Here is a 23,870-nt window from a genome sequence, read left to right on the forward strand (position 1 = left end):
GCTCCACAGGCCACCTAAGGGCACAGTGCTGTTTGGATGCAGAGGTAGAGAAAGGTGAGTAAAAGGACACAGAAAAGCAGTTAAGGATTAAAATTGGGTAGTGGGGGAGAACTGGGTGATTAAGGGATGAAGCTGGTGGTGGTAAGGTGACTACTGCTGCAGGGAGCACACATTGGGTCCTAGCTGGAGGCAAGGAACAGCACTGACAGGATAACAGAAGTGGCACATTTCCCTAACCCCGTAAGGTTCTGCCCTTTTTAGGACAGATAAAGACCAAGGCACTGAGCAGCTACAATACATACCAAAATAATGTACCAGAACTGGGCTGACATGCTGGTGTCAAGTCAAACACCAGAAAATACTTGTAAATCAACCAGTTACTGTCAAGCCTGTATCACATCTGATAAAACTGTTCAAGATGCTGAAGAGATAAAGGTGTAATATTTTTCTCTAGGAGACCCAGTTCTTTGAGATATTCAGCAAATTCAAGTCTTAAGACCATGGAAAATAATATTTTAATGTTCCATATTATAGCACCCATGCACCTTTTTAAGCTAGATATATAGGAGATATACAGTCACTCAGTGCCTCACTTCCCTGTACTGCCTTGTAGGGAGCCACTGGACTGAAACAGAATTCATTAAATGTTCCTAATTTATTCTGCCTCGTTGCTCTTTTATAAACAGGGAAGTTCACTAGAGAGCAAGGCATTTAGTCCAAAAAGAGTACTGTGAGTGAATATGCAAAATTCAACACACACCACCAAGGTAAGATTCCTCATTAGCCACTGAAATGTCTCAGAAGTTAAGGGCTCTTGTGTGCAGGGTACAGCACAGCATTCTCCCAAGCATTCACTCTCTTTACAACCTCCCCTTGAAAAACTCTTTGACAGCCAATAGCAGCATGGTTTAAATCCCAATCCAGGTCAGAGAGAAATTTGCAATTATATTTTGTTTCCTTATTTTGTGGTTTATCTTTTTGCCTTTCTTTTTCATCAGGATGATAGAAACAAAATTTTATTCATTCTTACCAGGATTAAAAAAAAAAAAAAGCAATATAGGAAAGGTAATGATTAATCCATTCTGTAAGAAAAAAGAAGAAAACTGATTGTGAACTTACTGGTATTATCTAACCAGTATAAATAGAAGTGTACACAGAGAAGGCATAGAATGACAAACCCATGATGAATTGTTAGGGCATGTTGAGTTGGTTCTGTCAGTGCCTGCAGTCAGATGATTTCACTGGCTGTACAAGATGAAATCTCGTATTTCAATGTTTAAGTAAAAGTGTCAAAGTTCAGCTGAAGCGGGGACGAATACAGAACAAATTTGTGTGTATTTGTAACTAGGGCACCAGAGCAATAGAGGAAGCCAAAATGAGCCAGAAAAGCAAAAGGAGTTTAAAGGAGAAATTTGCCTTGAAGAACAGCCTGATTAAAGAAGCCCTTTCAGAGTTCCTGGGAACTTTTATACTGATAGTAAGTGTCAGCTGCTTTCCTTTCTTCCCACTAATCTAATGTTGGACAGTGCTTGTAAGGGGACATGTACGTTTTTCTTGTACTGTGCCAGCAGCAAGGTTACAGCCTGACCATGCACAGCTTGAATGAATTGCTCCTAGGACGGTAAGTTTGTAATTCCTTTTTTCACCTCATGTAATTATCACTGCCTATAAAAAACAGATACTCTTATGTATTACAGTTGTCTGATCAGCATTAGATTTCATCTAGGGATGGAATTTCAGTGAATGAGCACGTTCTGAAAAATTCAGATACGAACAATGAATGCTGTTAATACTCTCCTGTTTTTTAAAAACTCAGCAGTTTATTTTATGCACAAATTCTGTTTACATTAACAAACATATTGTACTGCACATTTAGAAAATTTTAGCTGAGTTGTTTTCCTGTGCAATATAAGAATTTAGCTGTGTGATTTGTAGTGAATTTATTGGGAGTTGCATTGCCAAACCTTCAGAGATTTTGTAAGTTAACAAATTTTTGTTCTGTTTTTAACTGTACTATATAAATTACACATATATTGCTTGGTCCTATAGTACTGCTACAATTTGGATAAATACCTAAATATCCCATTTTTATAGCCCCAGATTTTTTTTTTTTTAAACTTAATTACTTGCTCAGTTTTTCTGTGCATTTTGCACTGGGAGTGTGACTCACCAAGGGAGAGAGCAGGCTGAGTAGCAGAGCTAGAAGTCAAGCAGCTAGAATATTTATGCCAAACTCTTTCTTTCTTTCTCCTCTTTGTCTGGACAATGCAGTCTTGCTTATTGCTAAATATTTCATCATAGTGAAAAGGACAAAAAAAGAAGCAGGCACAGTACTGACATAGTAGGTTTTATAACTGTAAGTATATTAGCTAAACTTCAAGTAAGTAATCTAAAAATTCCAGTAGCTCATAAAATACTGGAAATTATGGTCTTTACTACACTTCAGTCAACTGAAGTGCACCGGCACTAAAATAACATTATTCTCAAATTTAATACCATCCGTAAGACATTATTACAGTAAGCAGCACATTTAGAAGCAAGGAGCACAGAACACTTTACAAACACTAATGAATTAAGTGTCACAACACCCTGGTAAGGAGGGGAAATGTCATTATCTTCATTTTGTATATTACCAAACCTGATTACAGCAGCCTGCACAGGAAGCTTGTGGCAGAACTCTGAATATAACCCACATCACCTGACTTCCAGTAGCCTGTCCTTGCCACAAGATCCTCCTCCTCTTTCCATTAATAAAATTAAGCAAGAGAAGAAAACATATCAAAGTGCAGATTAGATAGTAGCATTTGCAGTCTAATGTCCTGCTGCACAAGGCTAGAAGGAAATGCAAACCCAGATCCCATTTTCTAGTATATTCACTGTATGAGTGTAGTAGAAAATGGAGCTAAAAAATTGTTGTTAATAATCTGAGTTTCTCATTTCTCTTACCCTTTCTAGTTTCAACCTTGGTTTAAAGCAGAAACAGCCTCACCTGGATTAAAGTGCAGCTTTCTCAGTGCTTGGATACCTCAACGTGTATTTAGACTGCACAAGTTAGCAGTACAAAGTGTTTATTGTGAAGAAGCTGCCTTTTCTGCTGTTATCTTAAGCTGTGCCAGGGGAAGTTTAGGTTCGACACCAGGAAAAAATTCTTCACTGAAAGAGTGATTGGGCACTGGAATTGTCTGCCCAGGGAGGTGGTAGAGTCACCATCCCTGGACGGGTTTAAAAAAAGACTGGACATGGCACTCAGTGCCATGATTTAGTTGATGAGGTGTTGTTAGGTGATAGGTTGGACTTGATGATCTCAAAGGTCTTTTCCAACCTAGTTGATTCTGTGATTCTATTTATTGCTACTGCTTTAAAGCTTTGTCAGCTGGCAAGTACTTAAAGTACAGATAAATATTAAACCCTTAATTTAAATTTGACCTAATGAAAGGGGCACCCTGGTAAGTCAGAGGACAGAAATCCTTGAAAAACAGACACCATGTGTGCAAAAGAAGCAATGTAATAAGATGGTGTAAGAACTATGTGTTAATGCTGTTACAAAGTGAGAGGAGAGTTCACGGCCTACAGCACAGCTGATTCACATCTTTGTTGAAAGTCATTTTGGGTCACTGTGATGGGGTTGAGAGCCTGTGGAGAGCACCTGTGCCAGAGAGCAAGGCTGAAACAGCATTTCTATTACCCACAGGCTCTGTCTGGAAGCCAATGCTAACTGACCACACCTAAATCTGGGACCCACTGCTGGGAGTTAGCTGGGTGAAATTCTGTCCCTCCACATCACCTATTTCTATTTTTTCTGGAGAATAACATCAGAGGCCACATACTAATAGGAGCCTAAACTACCATCTTTGGTAACTCTCAGCCTTGCAACATTACTTTCCAAACAGGAAATCTAGAAAGTAGAATCACTCATCAGACAAAAACCCAGCCTTCACCTCGGGGTGCGAAGGGTGCGGCCTGCAACGTTGGACAGATTTGAGACAACAAGCCTTGAGAAAGGCACTGGGCACACAGTTTGGATAGTATCTCCTGGTCAGCCCTACTTAACATGCTGCAGTCTGCCTTGCAGCATGGTCTCAGAGCACATAGACAAAATTCTTTCCAGGTGAAAATAAAGTAGAAGGTGAGCTCCAGAATCACAGGAAGTGTGCTGACCATTAATGGATGCTCAGTCCAGTGGATCAGACTGGAGATGCTCCAAGTAAGTAATCCCTCCTGAGAGATCCACAGTCAGGTTCTCAGGTGCTTACATTACACAACTTGATAATAGAGACACAGCCCACATGAGCCACACTGTGCTTAGCAAAGCACACAATTTCAGTAAGAAACACTAGGAGACTGGAAGCATTCTGAGGTGGGAGAACACCTGCCCATTTGCACCATGGTGGCTGAGAGTCAGCACACACACACATTTCCCAGCCTCAGTCACACACCCCAAGGTCTCCCTTGAGGAAGAGCTCCCTAGGGAGCTTTTTGTTCTCCATCCTGTTTCCTGGTTCAGTACGTTTCCTCTTGGGACTTCTGTGAATTACTCAGGGGGACAACACCTGTGTGCCAGCACAAAAGAGCCAGGAATGATGGTTTATGTGGCTTTTTAGTGAGTCTGGCTGGAACTCACCTGTCCAACTGCCTCTCTGCTTTTAATCATGCTTCTCTCCAGATTTCCTCTTTGGAACTTGACTGCATTGTTCTCAACCAAAATGAGATTTACTCTGACTTATGCCATTAAGTATATCTGAATTGAAACAGTTCCAAAAAGAGATGCCAAATAGGCCATGTGGCTTCCTTCAACAGCTACTGCTCACCTAACACAGTTTGTATTTCATTTTCACTCTCAAGAGCATCTTACTGAACACAGTTTCCCAGAAAGGAGCTGCACAGGAGCCAGAATCTCCTGAGGCCAGAGCAGTATACATTTCCTTGCTGAGAAAAAACACAGGCTGCCATTTAGCATATAAATACAATCAGGGAGTATATATGCTCCTAATATTTATGTATATATATAGATAGATATTTTCCTATGTACATACTCCTATGAGCGTGGTCTCCAGCAGGAGGTGGGGAGCCTCTTGCAACTCCCATTGAAGCAAATGTTTGTGTGTGCGTAGAGGATACAGGGCACAAGCATGAACTGAATGCACGACACCCCTGAAGTAGTCCAGCTAATGAGGAAGGCTATTTATCATCAAAATATTTTAGTCTTGTTTTCATATTCTGACCACTTCGTTGTGCAAGTTATCACTCCTGCTCTGTTGCAGAGTTGAGTCTCCTCAGAAGAATCTTTAAGACTGACATTACATGGATTTGTTCAGTCCAGAAGATTAAAATTTAAACAACTTTTCTATATCTATTTTTTTTGTGGCTCAACATTCCAGTGCATGTTAATTACAATACTGTAGGGTAACATATATCCCTTATCCTAAGCATGCATTAGAATTCTCATTACATGATACTACTACATGAAAGAAAACATAGCTTTTGATCCTTTGCTCCTTAAATAAGTGTTTAACATTTAACACAGAACCACTACTTAGAAATTTTAAACAAAGATAAATTCTACGCTCTAAATTTTTGTGAAAGGAAGACTTTTTTCATATAGGATGAAATTACAGCAAGTTTTGTTTAAGGTATGGCCTTGTTTGCCATCAGCAATGGATTTCCTGGAGTACAGAATCTTATATAATTAGCTCTTAAGTAAGAGGTTATTAAAATTTATTTATAATTGGTATTTTGATATGTCACTCAGCTTTTTTAATATTACATAATGCTGCAAATACCACGAGCCTTAGCAGTGTTTGCACTTCGAAAAGTAGCTCATGTGTCAGAGATCCATACATTTGGGTCTCTAGCAGCAATTAATATAGTACAACCCATAAATAATAGACGCCACTCAGGAATCTAATGTTAGAGTTACATATATTTTGATGGCATTAAATTTTGCTAATGATTCTGGTGAAGATATGCAAACTCTTCCTCTTTTTGAAACTATATTAAATCAGCATTACAAACAGAAGACAAAGTGGTAATGAAGACCCCTAGTTGTGCTGAGGTTAAGGAGGTGTTCTAGCATACTGGTGTTATTTTACTATTATCAAAATCAATCTTTTTTTCTAGACAGCCCTTCTGTTTTAAAAACCATTCTTTAATTCAGCTGAATATTTAGCAGTGTGAAAAATTTGAAAGGAAGGTTACCTAGTTGTTCTTTTACCCCAAAATATTTATTACAGCAAATAATTCTGAAAAATCATGGAAATCTTTTGTTTTCCATCCAGACTTAGGTTTCCCAGTATATGACACTTCAAACTTTTAGGTGACTCAGATGTTGTGTTACATGAAAGCTTTGAAGAAAATTATCTTCATTTCTGCAACGTCAGCCCCAGCATGTAACTCAGCTCTCATTGTTTAACCAAGAGGTTCCAGTAAGCTGAACTTAATTTTTCAGAACCTTTTTCTGTAGATACCCTTTTCCCCAGAAAGTTTACACCTATAGAACTGAAGTGTAGGCACCTCTGCCTGAGCCTTTGAAAAGGCTTGCATCTTTCCAGCATTCAACTGTGAGTGCAAAACTTGTATGTTTTACAGACACAAATTTACAAGGTGTTTTTTCAAAGTTTCACCAAATAAAAGAAAGGTAATAAAAGTAATAACTTTTAAAAACTGTCATAAACAGTTGGAGAACAGAATAAAAGACAATAAACGTAGTTTGTGCTATGCAGTGAGTTTATATCTTTGAGATCTCAACAGTTCAATGAACCATTCTGGTTGAAAGTGAATTCTAGGGAGCTCTCCAATCCATGGTCTGGTTTAAAGGCAAACGTGACTCAGTTCCTCCAACCCATTCCTCACAGGTTTCTTTACTATTGAAAGCATTCAGCTTTCTTTTTTTTCAACTGAAAACTGCTTAGGCTTTAATTACTCCTAACCATGTACCTCTAACCGCAAGGGCACAGCAAAGATCTGGCCCCCGTTTCTGTACCCAAAGGAATGAATAAAAGAAAAGGTACATGTAACCCTTACACTCCAAGGAGAGGACAGAAAACCTCCTTTCTTGGAATCTGCAATGCCCACTCTTGCACACTTTCTCAATGCTACAATTGTCTGAGAGCTGCTACAGAGACTAAACATATTTTAGAGTTTAGAAAGATTTAAAGCTTTTCAGTTGGGGTAGGAAGCAAAGCAGCATATCTCAGCTCAAGAATAAATGAGTAAGGTGGAAGGGAAGCTGCACCCGAATACGTTCTTTTTCCCTTCAAGGCTGCTAGTTAAGATTTTGCTCCTTTGCCTGGCCTTTTCTTTCTTGCTCTGATACAACAGGCGATGTTTCACTCCTGAAAGTGTCTGAATATCACATTTCATTTTTTTTCCTGGATTTCTAAAACCTAGTAAGAAAATAAAACCAGTCTTCACTGAAGAAACTGACTCAAGCCAGTTGCCCTCTATAATTCAGGGAAGAAAAGCATTTAGCATTTCAGGATGAAGAGTGCAATATTAATCATAATAAAATATGAGAAAATGCAGACTTTTGCATTCTCTCTAGGTGATTTCAAACTTTTATTTGTCTTCTATTGCATATGAAAAAGCAATAATAAAAATTTAAAAGCATCAGTTTATATAACACAGCATAGTCCGTCTCTCAATATTTTCACTATTTTTTCCCACAAAGCAATTTGAACTTGATATTTATATGTTTTAAAAGCTTTATATACACAATTCATCCCAAGTTTTATTAAATTTACATTCATGTCTCCAAGTAGTAATGCTTTCTGTCACTTGAAAATGGTTTCAAAATGGCAATAATTTTAAGGCTTATGTCTATTCTATTTAATTAACTAAATGATAAGGGTTTGGGTTTTTTTCACCCCTTATTTATTAGATAGCAAGTCTGAAAAAAAATAAAAATCCAACTGAACCAAGAGGATATTGGTTGTTTCCCAGGAGATCATCAGGAGAACGGATGTAGTGATTTTTTATTGCTCTAAGCTTGATTAAATCGTAATGCACAGAAATCCTCCCCACCCCACCAAAACGTTTAGTATGATAAAATAAGAGCCATGTGCTTTTAAAGTATTTAAAAATTACTTGACAGGTAAGCTGTATTTTTATCTCACCTTTAAAAGCTTAAGTACTCTCTGATTTAAAAAAATATAGCAAATACTAAACATGAAATTGGATGAGGCTTGGTCTTTCCTGAAAGGAGTTGCCTGTAACGTAAATTCTTGCAGAGCTAAGGCCCTGAATTTTAGAAGATCTAGCATTATCTCTGTTTTTGTTGCTTTTAGCATTACTGTCTCAGTTGAAAGAATGCTTAGGAACCCTGTCTGAATTAAGATCCTATGTGAAACACAGCAAAAATACATCTCTGTGTGGAAAGAGCTTCTAATATTATAAAACATCTTATAATGAAATTCAAAAGGTAAATTCTTAAGCAGACGTCAGACTTGCTTTGTAAATGAAGGGGGTGGAAATGAGTGCGAGTTCTAAAACACACTCCCTTAGGAAGACACCACCAATTTAGTATGCCTCAAACTGAAAAGTTTGTTTACTACTTTTATAAGTAGCTAATCCTATTTGGAAATCTTAGTGTTGGGTAGGGGAACTGCACAAGACTACAGTACACCATGAACAATGCTGTAAACTTTTCATGGGCAGAGGTCCCTACCTGCAGGGAAGGGCAAATGCAACCACTACTTTTCTAGCATTTCATGATTGAAAGTGAACAGTTTATGATTTAAATAATATTTTAATTTTATTTATTTATATTTATTTTAAATCATTAATATTTTAATTTTTTAATTTTTTTTTTTTTTTTTTTTTTTTTTTTTTTTTTTTTTTTTTTTTTTTTTGCAACTGCTAACTGTATTCCTTACAGCACACTGAGTTCCTGTACTCATGCACAGCATCATCAGCTGTGCAGCCATTGAGGCCACACTCTGCCTGCAGGGGCACCTGTGGAACCCTACTGCAGGTGTGTCACTCACCACAGCTGGAGCTAGCGATGTACAGGGTATAATGCAGCACAGCTCATTGTCTTCACACTGCTAAAAAGTTGGCTGCCTCTTTAATGTGACAGTCAGAGTGTCTGCCTAGAAATGCACAGCACTTCTAGGACTGTGTAATAAGAAGGGGGCTTTTCCATATAAGCATTATGCTTTAAGATGTCTAAAGCTTTACTGGCCATGTAGAAAAATAGATTCCCTAAAATTGTGGTTTCAGATCTTGCAGAAATCCTATTTATACTGAAAAATGCTATTACAAGCATTTGGAAAAATCCTGAAAATAGTAAGATGGAGGCAAATGATCTTTAGTCTCTCTGATGAGTGGGATACAGAAAGTCCTGCAAGCTTCCAGGCAGAAATAGGACCTTATGCTCATTGAAGGCCAGTGTTTTCCTTTCCTAACATTAACCATGTTGTCCAAGACAAAGAGAAGGATCTAATGGGCTATGAATCAAGTTCTTTTGGCAGAGAAGGTTCAGACAGCTATTCCACACCCAAACATGCTCTTTAGGACAGTAATCTAATGACTTTATGAACAAAAAAGTCAGTGCTGAGACTACTCCAGTAATTTTAAGCAGATCAGGCTACAGATAACTGCTAAGATGAAAACCTGGTAACATAAGATAGACAAGATAAGATAAAGAGATCTGGCTATATTCTACTAAATTAAACTCCCATTAACTCCATGTGCTTCAATCAATGAGTTTTGTGGGTGCAACTGATGGCTGAGCTTGGCCTAAAATCCTAGAATATTTAGTTACAGCTTGATGATCTAGTATGTCTTAACTCAGTCAAGCAAAGACTTACAAGGTATTAAATTGCTGTTCATGTAATTACATGATTAGGTGATAGTTTCCAGTTGTGCCAACCTAGCTACAGTACATATGAGGCAACTTTTTTATCTCCTTCTGAAAAGGTCAGCAAATGGTGGAAGTATTACAGTGACATGGCTCAGATTTGCAGGCTCAGTTCCCAGTTTTCCCATCCCTGGATGGGCACACACTGACTGTGCCTGCAGTAGTGTTCAGTCATTGGACACGAGCAGGTCCACTGAGTGCAGCTGTGTTCCAGCTGGCTTGCACATCTTCTTCTCTGTAGAGTTTTCTAAGACTGCTTAGCACAGAAATGGAGCATCTGTAGTTGTGTATTTCCCTAAGACATGCAGAGCAGGAGCTGCTATGCAAGAGGACAACACAGCTGTTTCTGTATGACTCTCCTCAGCTCTGGTAATAAAGGAAGGGAGGCCACAGCCTCCCTTTGTTATTTCCTTCGCTTCTCTTGTGAAATTGTAGTTGATATACACAGATGTTGTTATCCCCTATCCTTTTCTGGAACCATCTCCTCCAATCCTCTTCTCTTTCTTTGTCATCCTTACAGAAAGAGGTAATGTTTACAAAAGAATGGCCTTTTCTTTGAATCTCAAAACTTTGCCTATGCCATTTCAGAACACAAGTGTACACTATACTTGTAGATTGAACTGGTTGCCTGAATTCAACCTGCACCCCAGTGTGCAGGGGCCCAGAGCAGCCTAATGACCTTGCTCCTCATGTGAGACATATCTTCCACAAAATCTTGCTTGGTGCAGGCTTCTGCAATACTCCCTTTGAGAAATCTGGAAAGTGATGACTAGAGTATGCTAATTCACCTCCTCTAGATTCTTAATCTTAAACATAATGAATTCCAGCATACCCATTCTTTCCATATTAAACATATAAACACATTATGAATTGTCTCATATGAAGTTTTAAAGAAAACAACGCAATTTCAGCTGTGAACAACTCCAGCGTGTTTTATTTTGGTTTGCTGTACGTGCATTTGTGCTTACCATGAGCATTGCTAGGTGAGAGTATGGCTAACACAAGCGTGTCATCCATTGCACAGCAGCTGACTGTAGCTTGCACTGTGTCCTGGAGCTTTTAATTATACAGGCCAATAAACTGCAGCTATCTAACACCACCCTACCCTTACATAACCAGAGCTCCAACACTCTGGCACCAGACAGTGTTTTGTTTGCTTACATGATTATGACCTCCAGGCAAGAACTGCACCTGGGTATATGACACAGTCTCGGGGCACTTAGAAACACCGTCTGCATTACAAAGCTGGTTAAGAGTGCAATTTTATTGAGAGCTTTCCTGTCACATTTGGGTATTAGCTAAAACCCTTAGGGAAATAATGGAAACAAAAGTATAATTTTGCCTGTTTAAATTGCATCTATTCTAGTAGGACTTGCTTGTTAAACCTCAATCACCAAATCTTTTTGGTACAGTCTATTTTTAAGGCAAGAGAGATTTTCGCATTACTTTGCAGTTTCTGAATTCAACTGCCTTGCAACTGAAAGTAAGTAATTAAGGTTGCTCAAGATAAATCTAGTCACATCCTAGAAATGGTATGATTCACATCACTTACTGCTGCAGAGAAGCAAAAGTTTTCGGACTATAGATATTATTTGAGAGCTTCCATATAGTGTTGGGTCCTTGTTCAGCAGAGCACGGTAGGCATATATTTAAAAAGCAGACTTTCAAAGACACAGAAATGGAACAGCTATTCTATCTCAAACTAAAAGGGTTTTGTCCCTTTGAATATCTTTCCTATCATCTTTAATAGGACCTAAACATATGCTTGAAGCTAAGCAGAGGTTTTAGAAGTGAATAAACATCATCTTAAGCAAATATTTAAATGTGCTCCTGAACTTCATTCTGAGGGAAACCAACAAAAAAAGAGAACTAGTTTAAATACATTTAGAATTCTTCAATATTATTTAGATATCTCCAGTTATTTGTTCAGGCTGCAGAGCCAGTAAAATATTTTGCTACAGGAATATATGATATAAATTCAGCATAACAATAACACACACTGTAAATGCCAGAAAGTTGTCTAAATCCAGAGTTTCAGCATTAAACATTAAAAGCTTTTTTGAACTATTTTTCAAAACTTTTACAGTAAATTTTTTATTGCTTATAACATCAGTCTGGAACTGAAAACTTACCACACAGAATTAATTTCACTTTCAGATGCAGAGTTTTGTTGTGGAGGCTGTGAGATCTTGTTCTGGCTCCAAGTTCTGATCTGTATCCCATCATTGCGCCTGAGAACTGCTTTCTATGTGGAGAGAGGTCCTCATTAGCAGACATTCCTGCTCATGACAGAGACGAGGAAAATAAAAAGCAAATGTGCATTGCAGCAAAGGCAACAACAAATTCTAGCAGTGTTTCAGTATTCAACATTTTCAGCTATACAGGTCAGCAGCCGAAGTCACAACCAGTAACATTTGACAGACACCCTTGTGACTTTACACTTCTCTTTCAAACTGCAGGCTCTCGGCTGTGGGTGCGTGGGACAGGCTGTCCTCAGCCGGGGAATGCATGGAGGGCCCATGACAGTGTCAGTGGGATTTGCCATGGCAGTCACCATAGCAGTGTACGTGTCCGGGGGGGTTTCTGGTAAGTGACTTTTTTTCTTATATAGTATTTATTACTACTGTGTTAAGGCTCTTTTGTTAAAGGGCTTTCACTTCATGGTATAAACAATCATGAATCTAGCAACAGTAAGCACCATTACAGCAGAGTCTGCACCAGAGTTTTGCTAGTAAACCTTGTGTGTTCTTATTTCCTTCTATTCTTTGTGTTTGACAAAATCTCCCACCAAATTCTGATCTCAACTACAGTGTGCAAACCTTGGCACACCTCTGACTTTCATGGTAAGTGTTCTGTGCAAACCAGAAATCTGCTTGATGTTGCTTTGAAAATTCTGTCAATAGAGATGATCCTGGGCAGAACAGGCACCGTGTTTAAAGAAATAACCATGAAGAGCAATTCAGCAGTCACCAGATAAAATGGTGGCCAGCTACACAGAAAGTAGAATGACCCACTAATGGGTATAATGAATGGGATTCACCTCAAAGAGTGCAATTTATTTCTTCATGTCCTATGATAGGCAATAGCAAGTCTGCTCCTGTCCATTTGATTATTCACAGACACAGCAGATCATAGAAAGCAGAAACAGCAGAAAGATTCAGTACCAGAGATACATTCAATGATATTGTCAGTGTACTGTCCTTTCCCCTTTATTTCTGCTGTAACACTTCCTCAACATGTATTGGTCAGGAATCTCTCTTTAGTCCTGGGGCTAAGGTGGGTGAGCTAACTAACCAGTGTCCACAAGTGCCATACTGCATGCTGCTTTGTCTCCTAGTTCCACCGTTCAATTTGGCCAAACTGAGGTTGGAAACATTAGTATAACTGATTTTAACATTTAAAGTCTTCCTTTAAAATTGAAAATGATGGGTTGTAACAACGTTGTGCATGAAAATACACAATACTTTGTGTTATATGCAGAGTTTAAATGGGCCTTTAAAGCAAATGGTGTCCTTGTACTCCAGGTCTTATAGAGGCATTTCTTACCCTTCATAAAGACGGTAAAGTTGGTTTGGAGAAATTTCTTTAGGTATAATTAGAGCATTATAAATAGTTGCTGAAGCAGAAATTACTGTGGCCATTTCTCTTGTATTTACAAATTCTTTTACAGAGGCACCATGCACTGTAAGGTTTCTATTAGAAAGTTTCACATTAGAAAGTGCTCCAGGTTCTACAAAACAGGCAGTCTTGTCACTGTCATTGACACAGACCAGAACTGTTTCTTAATATCACACAAAGTTAATTCAGCAGCACATTCCTATTGTCTGAACAACTACAGCTCTTGGTTTACATGTAGGCAGGTAAACTCTTCTAATGCAGTATCATGAAAACAAACCTGTGAAGACCTGTCCTACATTTGCACCTTTAAGGGATATTCATCTTCATCATTATGTAGAAAATTAGAGTTCAGTCCCAGCAGGGCAGAGCAGTTGCAGATGTTGCAGTATCGTGCTTCCTGTGTTTTTCCCATGACAAGGGATTCTGCATGCAGTGCATTTTCTCTTTGAAGGAACAGGAACAGATATTTCAACAGGCTGCTATTAACCAACATGTGATCACTAGTGGACACTTCAGAATACAAGTTCTTATGTAGAATTTGTTAGCAATTTCTCTGGCTCTTGGGCCAAAGTCTCATGTTTAAATACTGCTAAAATGTTTTGTATTTTGCATCAGTTCTTTATGAAATTCCAAATTCATGGTAACAAAATATATAGTCTGCATGCTTGGTGAATTTGAGCTTTTTTTATTTAGGAAAATTCCTCTTTTTAATTTTCCTCCATCCAGTTTTCCTCAATATCTAGATAATTTCCCACTATTTTATCCAACTTAGCATTTCAAACTCATGACTATGATCACTGCAACTACAAAAGAATGGGGAACATGCTGTCCAAAGTGGACTTTTTTTTTAAACCAGTGGCACAAGAACCAAGAATCTTGTAACTCCCCTATGTCAGCAGGAGAGCCTTCAATTAGACTTTTCCTTTCCAATTTCAATGTTAATCAGCCATCTATAATATTATTATGACTCGTCCTGACCATCATAGTCATCCTGTACTATATACAGGTGGGAAACAAAATCAAGTGTTGAAAGAAAGGAAAATTATTAATTCCAGCCAGAGTAAGGAACAAAAGACAAGACAACAATTAATCAAAATTCACATGAAGGGATGTTAAATTAGGTGCTGTCTATCTATTTTCTCTGTGCTGAAGAATTTGAAACACAGTGAGGAATTCAACATTTAATTCAAGACTGGTGCTACTAGGTCAGAGTTTTGGAAATGATACAAAGAAGGTTTTATCCAGCTTGTTATCTGTGTTTGTCAGTTCATTATGTATCAAAGGTGCCTGGATTTCATAAGATAGTGACTCACTGACCTGAAGTGCAAACAAACACAGAAACTGTACATAAAGGCCCTTTCTCCATCACTAACCTTTGACAGATAAAGGACATGCTCTTTCAGTTATTTTACCAAAGACAAGGGCTATTTTTTTCTGATATTCATACAGATTGAAATGAGACCTTATCTAGAAGATAAGCAAAGGATCCTATGTCCTTGCAAAATTTGGGAGTTGAGGTATTTATTACAAAGAAGAACCTTTTCATCTGTTCATTTATTTGGCAATTTGTATTTCTTAAGTAGCAACCATGTATCTGTAAACAATAAAATTTTCCAAGAGCATACAACACCTTTTTTGTTGACAAAAGATGTTGAGGGAAGAGACTACCATGTGACATAAATGTATTTTAGAAACTAAACTTGTCACAAAGAATTCCAATGTTACTGAAATCTTTTTCATACACGAGTTCAGGTGTAGCTACTCCTGAATAAAAAGGAAGGAAGTTTCACAGGAAACTGAACTTTGTTTCAGCACAGCTACTCTATCAGTTTCCTTATCATGGACCTTTCTGGGAAGGACAAGAAGTAGATAAAAACATGGTGAAGGACTATGCACCACTGCCCCCAGATCCCATCTAGGCACAGCTCACCAACGGCCAACGTGAAGCTGAACAGCCCTAACGTTATTTTATTTTTGTCTCCATGAAAAGTAACCCCAGGTTGAAGACAGGGATACAAACATAACTTAAATCCAGGGCACTCTAGAATTGTCTCAAGATACATGCTCAAGCCAGTAACAGTCCTTAATCATAATATGTGCTTGGGAGACTAAAGGAATGTTCTTCTGCCCCAGTCCTCCCCTAAAAATAAAAAGGCAAAGGCCTCAAGGACAGAGAATATGTGCAGAATAAAGGACCCTCCCATCACAACCAATGGGGCAGATTTACTGTTTCTAGAAAAGTTGTCTGTAAGTTACATACTTCAGGACAGCAGACTGATAAATAGCACAGTCCACAAGCATCAAGAGTAAAGATGGATCTTGGTGGCTTTTGCCCTCCTTCCTCTGATTTCATTCAACTTGTTTCAGTTTAATTGCAGTCAGCATTTAACTGCAAAATAACATCTAGAAAAGCATGTACTATTCTTGTGTTCAAAAGTGCCCACATTTTTACAAATCCTTCACCTATTCTCATGTATCTGAGTCACCCACATGACTTAATTTGTGATTTATTTTTCAGGTGGTCACATAAACCCAGCTGTTTCATTAGCCATGTGCGTGACTGGAAGATTAAAATGGACCAAATTACCAATTTACATATTAGCACAACTCCTGGGAGCATTCGTTGGAGCAGCGGCTGTCTTTGGGATTTATTACAGTGAGTACACCTTAGACATGTTCACAGGACAAACTAGAGGTCAGGCAGTCTCTAAGGCCCCAATTTTTCAATGAATGTCAAGCAGGCAGAGGACTCTTGTTCATACAGGGCTAATGGCAGGAATGAAGCTAAAGCCATAAAGAAGAAAGGAAGAAGCATAAAGAGTTTGAAGGGAAAAACAATAGCTTGAACATTCCAGGTACCCTACAAATTTACTGAAACACTTAATACTCCAGGAAATGTTCTGATATTTAGAAAAATTATTCATGGGAAATCAGATACTCTGAGATCATGTATTTCTCAGTAAGGATTTTAAATTACTTAATAGCCAGGATATAGGGCTATCCATCTTCCAAGCAAATTAGAAACATTAAAGACCTGCTACAAGTGCCTGTAGGCAGCAATCACCAACATCGTTCATTGAGGGTACAGGATATGAGATCAAGTCCCTCCTGACCAAACCTCAGACCACCCTAGAGAGGTGGCTCTCCAAGACAATGAACTCCAGGTACAGTGATAAAGAAGTCACATACTCAATAGGGGAAAAGAAAAAAATTACCCCTATCCTTGATGCACGAGGTTTTTTACACAGCGTGCCACAAAAGGAAAAACCAGGAACACACTGACTGAATCCGCTCAGTCGGATCAGTTACCTCAACCCCCAACTCCAAAACTCTGCTTCCACTGGCCCAGCCCGTCTCCTCCAACGTCTCTCCTATGGGCATTATGTCTGCAGACAGTGCTGGGTCTAGGTGCAACAGAGGAAGAACAAAAATGGAAACACCCCTTGTATGTCAGCTCAGTGCTCAGTACCCAGAGTAATCCTGAAGAGGAAAATATTTAGGAACCGTGACAATTGTTTTGGCCTTGGTGTACTTTTTTTCGTTTGTTTTGGGGGGGGGGGGGGGGGGGGGGGGGGGGCAGTTGTTTACTTTTTTTAATGTTAGTGTTAGAATTTGGAAACTGGAATTCTGGAACAGGATTTCTGTCTGAATTTAAGTCCTCCTCAAGCCTGACAATCAGAATTAGGGCTGTGGCCAGGATGCAGCAGTGTGTCAATATGTACATGGGGTTGAGAGGGGAATCACTGTATTCTGCCAAAAGGACGGCAGTAGGGTAAGGAGCTAAAGTAGGAAGCTTAGGTCTAGGTTAGGGACATTTTCCTCATACTCAGGAGTGCAGGATTTTCTCATATCCCTATCTCTGCTCAAATCCTCCTCTTGCTCTAATTAATTTCCAAACCTCTTCTGTAATTTTTATTTCCTTGCAGGACTGTCATGTACTCTTTGAGGTTCACTGAAAACTCATTAGTAGAAAAACAGACATAAGAGCTCATCCTTTTTTTTTTTCCCCTAATAGTTAAAATTATCTGACAGCCCAAATGAGAGCCTGATCAAAGTAAGCAACTAAAATTCTCTGCACTCCCAGAAAAAAACATCAGAGAATCACAGAATGGTTTGGGTTGGAAGGGACCTTAAAGATCAGTTTCAGCTTAGAGCATGAAGTGCACAGACCTATCATATATGTTCTAGTCCTAGAAAACCTAGAAAAGTTTATGGAGAAGTGCAAGCAGTTACTGGCTGTTTTCTATAGATGCCTTTATGGAGTATAGTGATGGAAAACTTGAAGTCACAGGACCTAATGCAACAGCGCAAATCTTTGCCACATATCCAGCTCCCTATCTGTCCCTCATAAATGGATTTGCAGATCAGGTAAGTGCACTTACTGTCTTAATTCTACAAATTAAACATAAAAAACCCTGTAAAACCAAGCAGTAAAAAAACCACATAGATCTAACAAGCGTGCCAAATCTCACCATTTCAGCCAGATGTCCCCTTGTACAATACAATGAGAATGCAATGCTGTTTGCAGGGGGTTACCTTTTAGTTATATTTTACAAGCAAAATAATTTCAAGTTGTTCTTTTCACGTACATCATCTTAATTGTTGCACTCGACATGTCTTTAAAGCAATATATGTAAGAGGTTTTCCTCAGCATAAATCAATGTTTCTCCATAAATCTCAGCAGAGTTGTGTCCACTTACATCAAAATCCAGCCCATTTTGTGGACCTATTATTCCTTAAATAATGCTTAAGCAGACAGTTTAACACACCCTGAACAACTGAGTTTTCTGCTTCCACAAGCCTCCTCTCTAACCTTCTTTTTGCAGATAGATGTGTAGCATTTATTTTTCAAATGACTGAATCTGAAAACATCTTAACTTCATTTCTAATCTGTATCCTTTAATTCCACTTATGCAACAGCAAAAAAATTAAGTTTCATATCTTTTATCTGCTTCTAATCAACTGACCCATCTTCTTCAGGAATATATCAAATAAATACTGCATAAGTAAGGTATGAAAAACAAGGGATGGCCTGAACACAGGAATTCGTTACGTAAAAGATTGTGCAACCTGGCTTCAAAAAAACCTGAATGTCATGTTGAAGTTTTGTAAGAAAGACAGTACTGATCTTTGGATCAGTCAATAGATTTTTCCCTAAGGTATTTTTTACCCATGTATGTTTTAAAACAAATTTAAAAGCAGATGAAAACCAAATAATTTTTAAACCCCTCAAACTTAAGCTTCTTCAAATCTGTATAAAAATTGAATGTTTTGACATCGCTGAAGCTTTTGTCTGTTTTCCCACAAAGTTAATTATTAGCAAAATCAACATTGACAAAGCATTTGATTTAAGCAGAGCTGTACTTGCACTGAAGTAATTCCAAGAAAATTTCCTTCATCAGCTCAATTAGCATATGCAATACAGAGTTCATGGTATAGTTATACATGCAGCCCTAATTTGGGTACTTCCTAATTTTAGCTGCTCAGCTTTGACTTTGCAGATTTCACTTCTTCTTCTGATGTTATGCAATACCTGCATAAAGAGATGCATATCTAGTCTAATTTATCAGCATAAACGACAGTCACATAAAACACTTCTATATCAATGAAACTGATTGCACTGCTACAGCAGCAGAACTACCAAAATGAGTGAATAGAAGTGTAAAATTGACAGGGAAAAAAAATGTGGAAACAAGCGTTAGACCTCACATAGGAGATGTCTTTTAAATCCTCTGTTCTTTCCACACCCGGTTGTTGCAGATTTTTTTTTTCAAATGTTCTCAGTACATTTCTTGTCTTTGTCTTTCAGCACAGATATCAAAACTTCTCATTACTGTGAAGTAGAGAGGCACTGAGTTCCAAATTTTGCTATGCTGTATAGTGGGATAAAACTAAATACCAGCTCTAAGCCACTCCAATCCACAGAGCTGCCATAGCCCCTCTTTTCATTATTGGAAAGAATCTACACATATTTATTCAATATTCTTTTCTTTGCCTTGGCCAGGTGATGTCAACAGCTGTTCTTCTTCTGGCTATATTTGCTATTTTTGACACCAAAAATAACAGCGTACCCAAGGGCCTGGAGCCAATTGCAGTAGGACTTCTTATAATTGTTCTTACTTGCTCCTTGGGAATGAACAGTGGCTGTGCCATGAACCCAGCCAGGGACCTTGGCCCAAGGCTCTTCACAGCTGTGGCAGGATGGGGGATGGAAGTATTCACGTAAGTATGCCTGGAGATGAAGTCAAATGCTCCTAGCTAAAATTTTTTCTAGTAAAGTAAGATCCTGATTCAACATGGTACCAAATCATACTTTATATACATGCAGGTAATTCTTTGCATACCAGAAGCAGCTATTCATGCACTTTAAGCCAGATATCCTCTAGGAACTGGGCTTTAAAAAGGATTTCCTGCTCCTAGGGCAAATCAAACATGCATAATCTCTAATATCAATCATTGTTTCAAGCAGACCTTTCCCAAAATATTAGAGATTCTTAGAGGTCACTGAAAATATGAGTGCTCTCTTCTTGTGTCCTGCAGCTTTCAGAAAAAAAAAAATTAAATCAGGAGAGAATTAGGTGGAAGTATTTATTGGGTGCTGTAAAAAACAGAGACATGTCAGATTGATTTAGTCTATTATTACTTCTGAGTTATTGCAGAAATATACAACAATCTAAAAGCTTGACTTCCTGGCTGGAGTGAAGGAGTGAATGAAAAAGCTCCCTTCATTTTCCCACATTTCAGAGCCCTCTCCAATCTCTGTGTGCACATGCACACACTCTTGGCTGGCCCAATGCACAGCTAATTAGTTGCACATCAAATCCACAGCTTACACGTATCTGTGGTAAGAGGCACTCTGGGATATCTAAGGAAGAGTAAGATGTCATTGGGAAGCAGATCTTTTGGTTTATTTTTGTATTGTTTGTTTTCCCAGTTATTTACAAGTAGGAATCCCCAGTAGTACTACAGGCCACTGGAGAGCTCTGGTTAAGACAGATTTTTAGATACTTCAAGAAGCACAAATAATCTCTATTTATTCAGTATGATTTCTATTTACACAAATCATGTACCTTATTTGAGGAAAGCAGTAGCAAAGCTTTTCTCATACAAAAAAAAGCCAGGCATGACATAGCTGAAACAGGCACACAGCCACAGCACAGGCCAGAGCCAAGGCTGAATGTAATCCAGCTCTAGTGAGCCACTGGTGGGAGGTCAGGTCACTGGTCTGGTTACCTCCAAACTTTTCCTCCCCAGTAGCTCTTACCACTGCACCATGGGACTGCACTTTTTTAAAAAGCAAGGACAGACAGAGTGACATCCCACACTCAAGATTCTCCTCTCTCATACATTTGTAATTGCAAGTAGTTGTTGACTGTGGTATTAGCCATGGTATATCTAATTGGTAATTATGAAGTAGGCTATTACATTACTGAAAGAGTTTGGAAGCCTGATTGTACTGTGATCTAGTCACAGAATACCTGTGAAATCCCCTTCTGTCCAAAAGTATGGTCGTACTCATTTACATTAAAAAAACTTCAAGAAAACTCTACAACTATACCAATATGGATTCTTTCCTAGTGTAGTTTAAGGATTTATATAAAAGAGGGAAAAAGACCTTGCTATGAAATTTAAAAATGTGAACATAAAAAATAAGATACAAGATCTCTGATCCTTGCCAGAATAAACTCACAACAATGTGAAAAATTGAGGAAGAAGTCTTCCTCCCTGCCTTCAGTTAAAAGGGTACAGCTATAACCAAGTTCAAGGAAATAATACAACAGGAATATGCTCTTCTTTATTTACTGTACACATCCAGGTGAGATTTAGGAAGAACTTGAGCCTTGTTAGCTGGTAGGTGAGACTTAAAAAAAACTTGAGCCTAGGTAGCTGGAAGAGCCATGGGAAAAGCCTGAATGATTGTAGTTAGGATCCTAAATTGCCTGATGCTCTGCTGTGCTTGAGCAACTTAAAGTGGTGCAGCAACAGTTGACAGATAAACCTTGGATATCTTCATTTAAAGGAATTCACAACTTCGAGACAGGTGCTTAAGCTCTCTAGTAAAGGCATATCCAGGAACTGGGACCTGAGCACAAAACCTGCGCAGTGACACGAGGGGAGTGCTGCACAAACCAAGCAGTAGGAAAGACTGGGGAGTCACTGAACGTTCTTTGGTGGGAGGATGGAAGCATCTCCCAAGGAACTGAGTCACTCCCTGTCCATGTCAGTGAGTCTTCAAATGTTGTCTACAGAACAGCCAGGGACCACCGGGAAAGCCTCACTGTGGAATAGATACACAATAGCAAGACCTTCTACCCTGTTCCTAAGCAAATGCTCTAAACGTTGAGATAATTCGATCACAGCAGAGAAGTGCCCTCTGCCCTTCTTGTGCTTGCAGGTCCAGTAAATGCTGGTTTTGTCATGTTCTCAGGCAAGGAACTACAAGTAGACTGGAGTGAAGCCCTTCTGCTGGGAATTGTCCAGAGGATAGGAATGCATTTGAGCAGGGCTTTTCTAAATGTTGCTGTTACTACATTTTGCACAAAGGCACCTGAAGGGGCATTCTCCCCAAAACCTAGCCAGAAGACAAGCTGTGGTGTGGTTTCCCTAGCCCATGCAAATGGTTTGTTTTGGTTAAAGGCTCCCATCAGAAACCCAGGAGTCTTTCTTAAGAACATGCTTAATATTCTGATAAGCTTAAGAAAAGTTTGGGGAGCAAAGTTTTGTCTGTAGTGAGAAAACAACCAGAGCGTTGAGTCCAAGCACCAGACGGGATTTTGCCAGCAAAACCGAGCATGGAACAGTAATAAGAGAGAGAGAGATAAGGCTCTTCAGAGCAGTAGTCTGTGCCAGCATTTGAAGGTAGCCCCGGAACACCTCACCCCGGTCCGCCACGGGCCCTCTCGCCCCTCGGAGCGGAGCGAGCGGCAGCGGAGCGGGCTCAGCGCGGTAACGCTGACACCTCGTGGCCGCCGGTTCCGGCGACGAGTCGGCAGCGCTAAACTAAACTGCACTTCGGGAAAGGTCAGGAGACGCATCTCTTGTCAACACAGGGGTTCGGATGGCAAACCGGCCTCAGAAGTAGTTAGCATTCTTCCTGGAGTGCAGCCCTGCAGCCCGGGTTACCTCACGAAGAGCGGTATCTCCCTTTCCCGCAGCAGCTGGCTACTGAAAGGTGTATCTCAAGTTTAAATGGGTCGAAGTTCCCAGTCCATGTACCTTAGACACCGTTTCCTGGGAATTTCCGCAGCTAGGCACAGTTCTGCTCGCCAGGCCCGTGCGCTGCCTCCTCCCCGCACAAGCGGCGCCCGCCCAGCGCCCAGAGCACCTGGTGATGGCAGAGGCGGGGCTGGCTGCTCTCCCCAGCTGGCAGCGGAGCTGGGCGCTGGGTTACAGCCAGGGCTAAGGGCGCTAAGGGTCCTTTGGAGATCTGTGCTTGTCACAGACAGTTCTTGCTCCTGTGCCAATGACAGAGCACTGAGTGTCATGGAAACTCCTAACTCGGCTGTGTCCTGACCTCACTGCAGTTTTGGCAGCACCCTCTACAAAGGGTTTACAGCCAGCACCTCAGCACAGGGTATCCAAAGCACAGCTGACAGCAGCTGCTGCAACTACAGGCCATGATTTGGAGAAGGTCATGCAGGAGCTGACAGGGCACATGCCAGTTCCTGGAACAAGCTGAGAGAAACCCACGAAGAAACACCTTCATTACACACCCAGGTATACACACATCACACAGAAGAATACGTGCAAGTACTTGATACAGCTTTTGTTCTGCTGATTCATGCAATAAAACCTTCGTCCATGCTTGTTCCAGAAATTCAAGTGCTCAACAGCCATCCATGATTCAACAACAAACAGATTTATAAACTCAGTAAAACAGTATCAGGAGTGATTTTATATCCTCAGGGCAAAATATAAATAATTCCAAAGGTAAAACATACATATCCAAGGCATTTCTGAACAATCAGTAGGAGTATCATCAACAGGGCACCAATATTTTCCCAGTTCTATTCTTGTATCATGACAAACACAAGTTCACTTCTGCATAAATCTATGCAACTGAGTGCTGAATAATTTTCCTTACACTTTTAAAATTCCCCTGCAGCTTCCTCTAAAGTTCCTCTCATAGATTAATTTGTCCCTTTGTATTTTTGGGAGGAAAAAAAAAAAAAAAAATCCCCATTTTCAATATGCAGGAAATTGAGGTAGCTGGATTTTCACTGGAGACTCACATATTCAATTAATACAGCATGTTATCAAATCAAAACACCTTAATGCATCAGTACAGTTAAGAGACTGTGCTCTGAAATGGATACTCAAGTTATTTACTGTCTGAATGTGGACCTCCAGGAAAAGGAGAGCAATTCTACCAGCCTATTTTTCCTGCATAAAGAGG

General features: G+C 39.4%; 1 protein-coding gene across 4 annotated transcripts in view; it reads left to right on the forward strand.

Moving 5' to 3' along the window:
• Positions 1-35: 35 nt before the first annotated feature.
• Positions 36-23,870, forward strand: part of AQP9 (aquaporin 9) — a 28,204-nt gene continuing 4,369 nt past the window's right edge. The window contains exons 1-6 of one of the 4 annotated variants that reach the window (XM_048318141.1): positions 36-54; positions 1,349-1,477; positions 12,316-12,442; positions 15,993-16,130; positions 17,724-17,842; positions 19,479-19,696. In XM_048318141.1, coding sequence (XP_048174098.1) covers positions 1,376-1,477; positions 12,316-12,442; positions 15,993-16,130; positions 17,724-17,842; positions 19,479-19,696 — 704 coding nt within the window. In that variant the 5' untranslated portion in view covers positions 36-54; positions 1,349-1,375. Of the gene's footprint in view, positions 55-687; positions 768-853; positions 925-1,348; positions 1,478-1,505; positions 1,622-12,315; positions 12,443-15,992; positions 16,131-17,723; positions 17,843-19,478; positions 19,697-23,870 lie in introns of those variants that run through there. The other 3 variants (XM_048318138.1, XM_048318139.1, XM_048318142.1) reach the window with 3 other exon arrangements.

Source organism: Corvus hawaiiensis, chromosome 13, assembly GCF_020740725.1.
Source record: "Corvus hawaiiensis isolate bCorHaw1 chromosome 13, bCorHaw1.pri.cur, whole genome shotgun sequence".
In the NCBI taxonomy this organism is placed as follows: domain Eukaryota; kingdom Metazoa; phylum Chordata; class Aves; order Passeriformes; family Corvidae; genus Corvus; species Corvus hawaiiensis.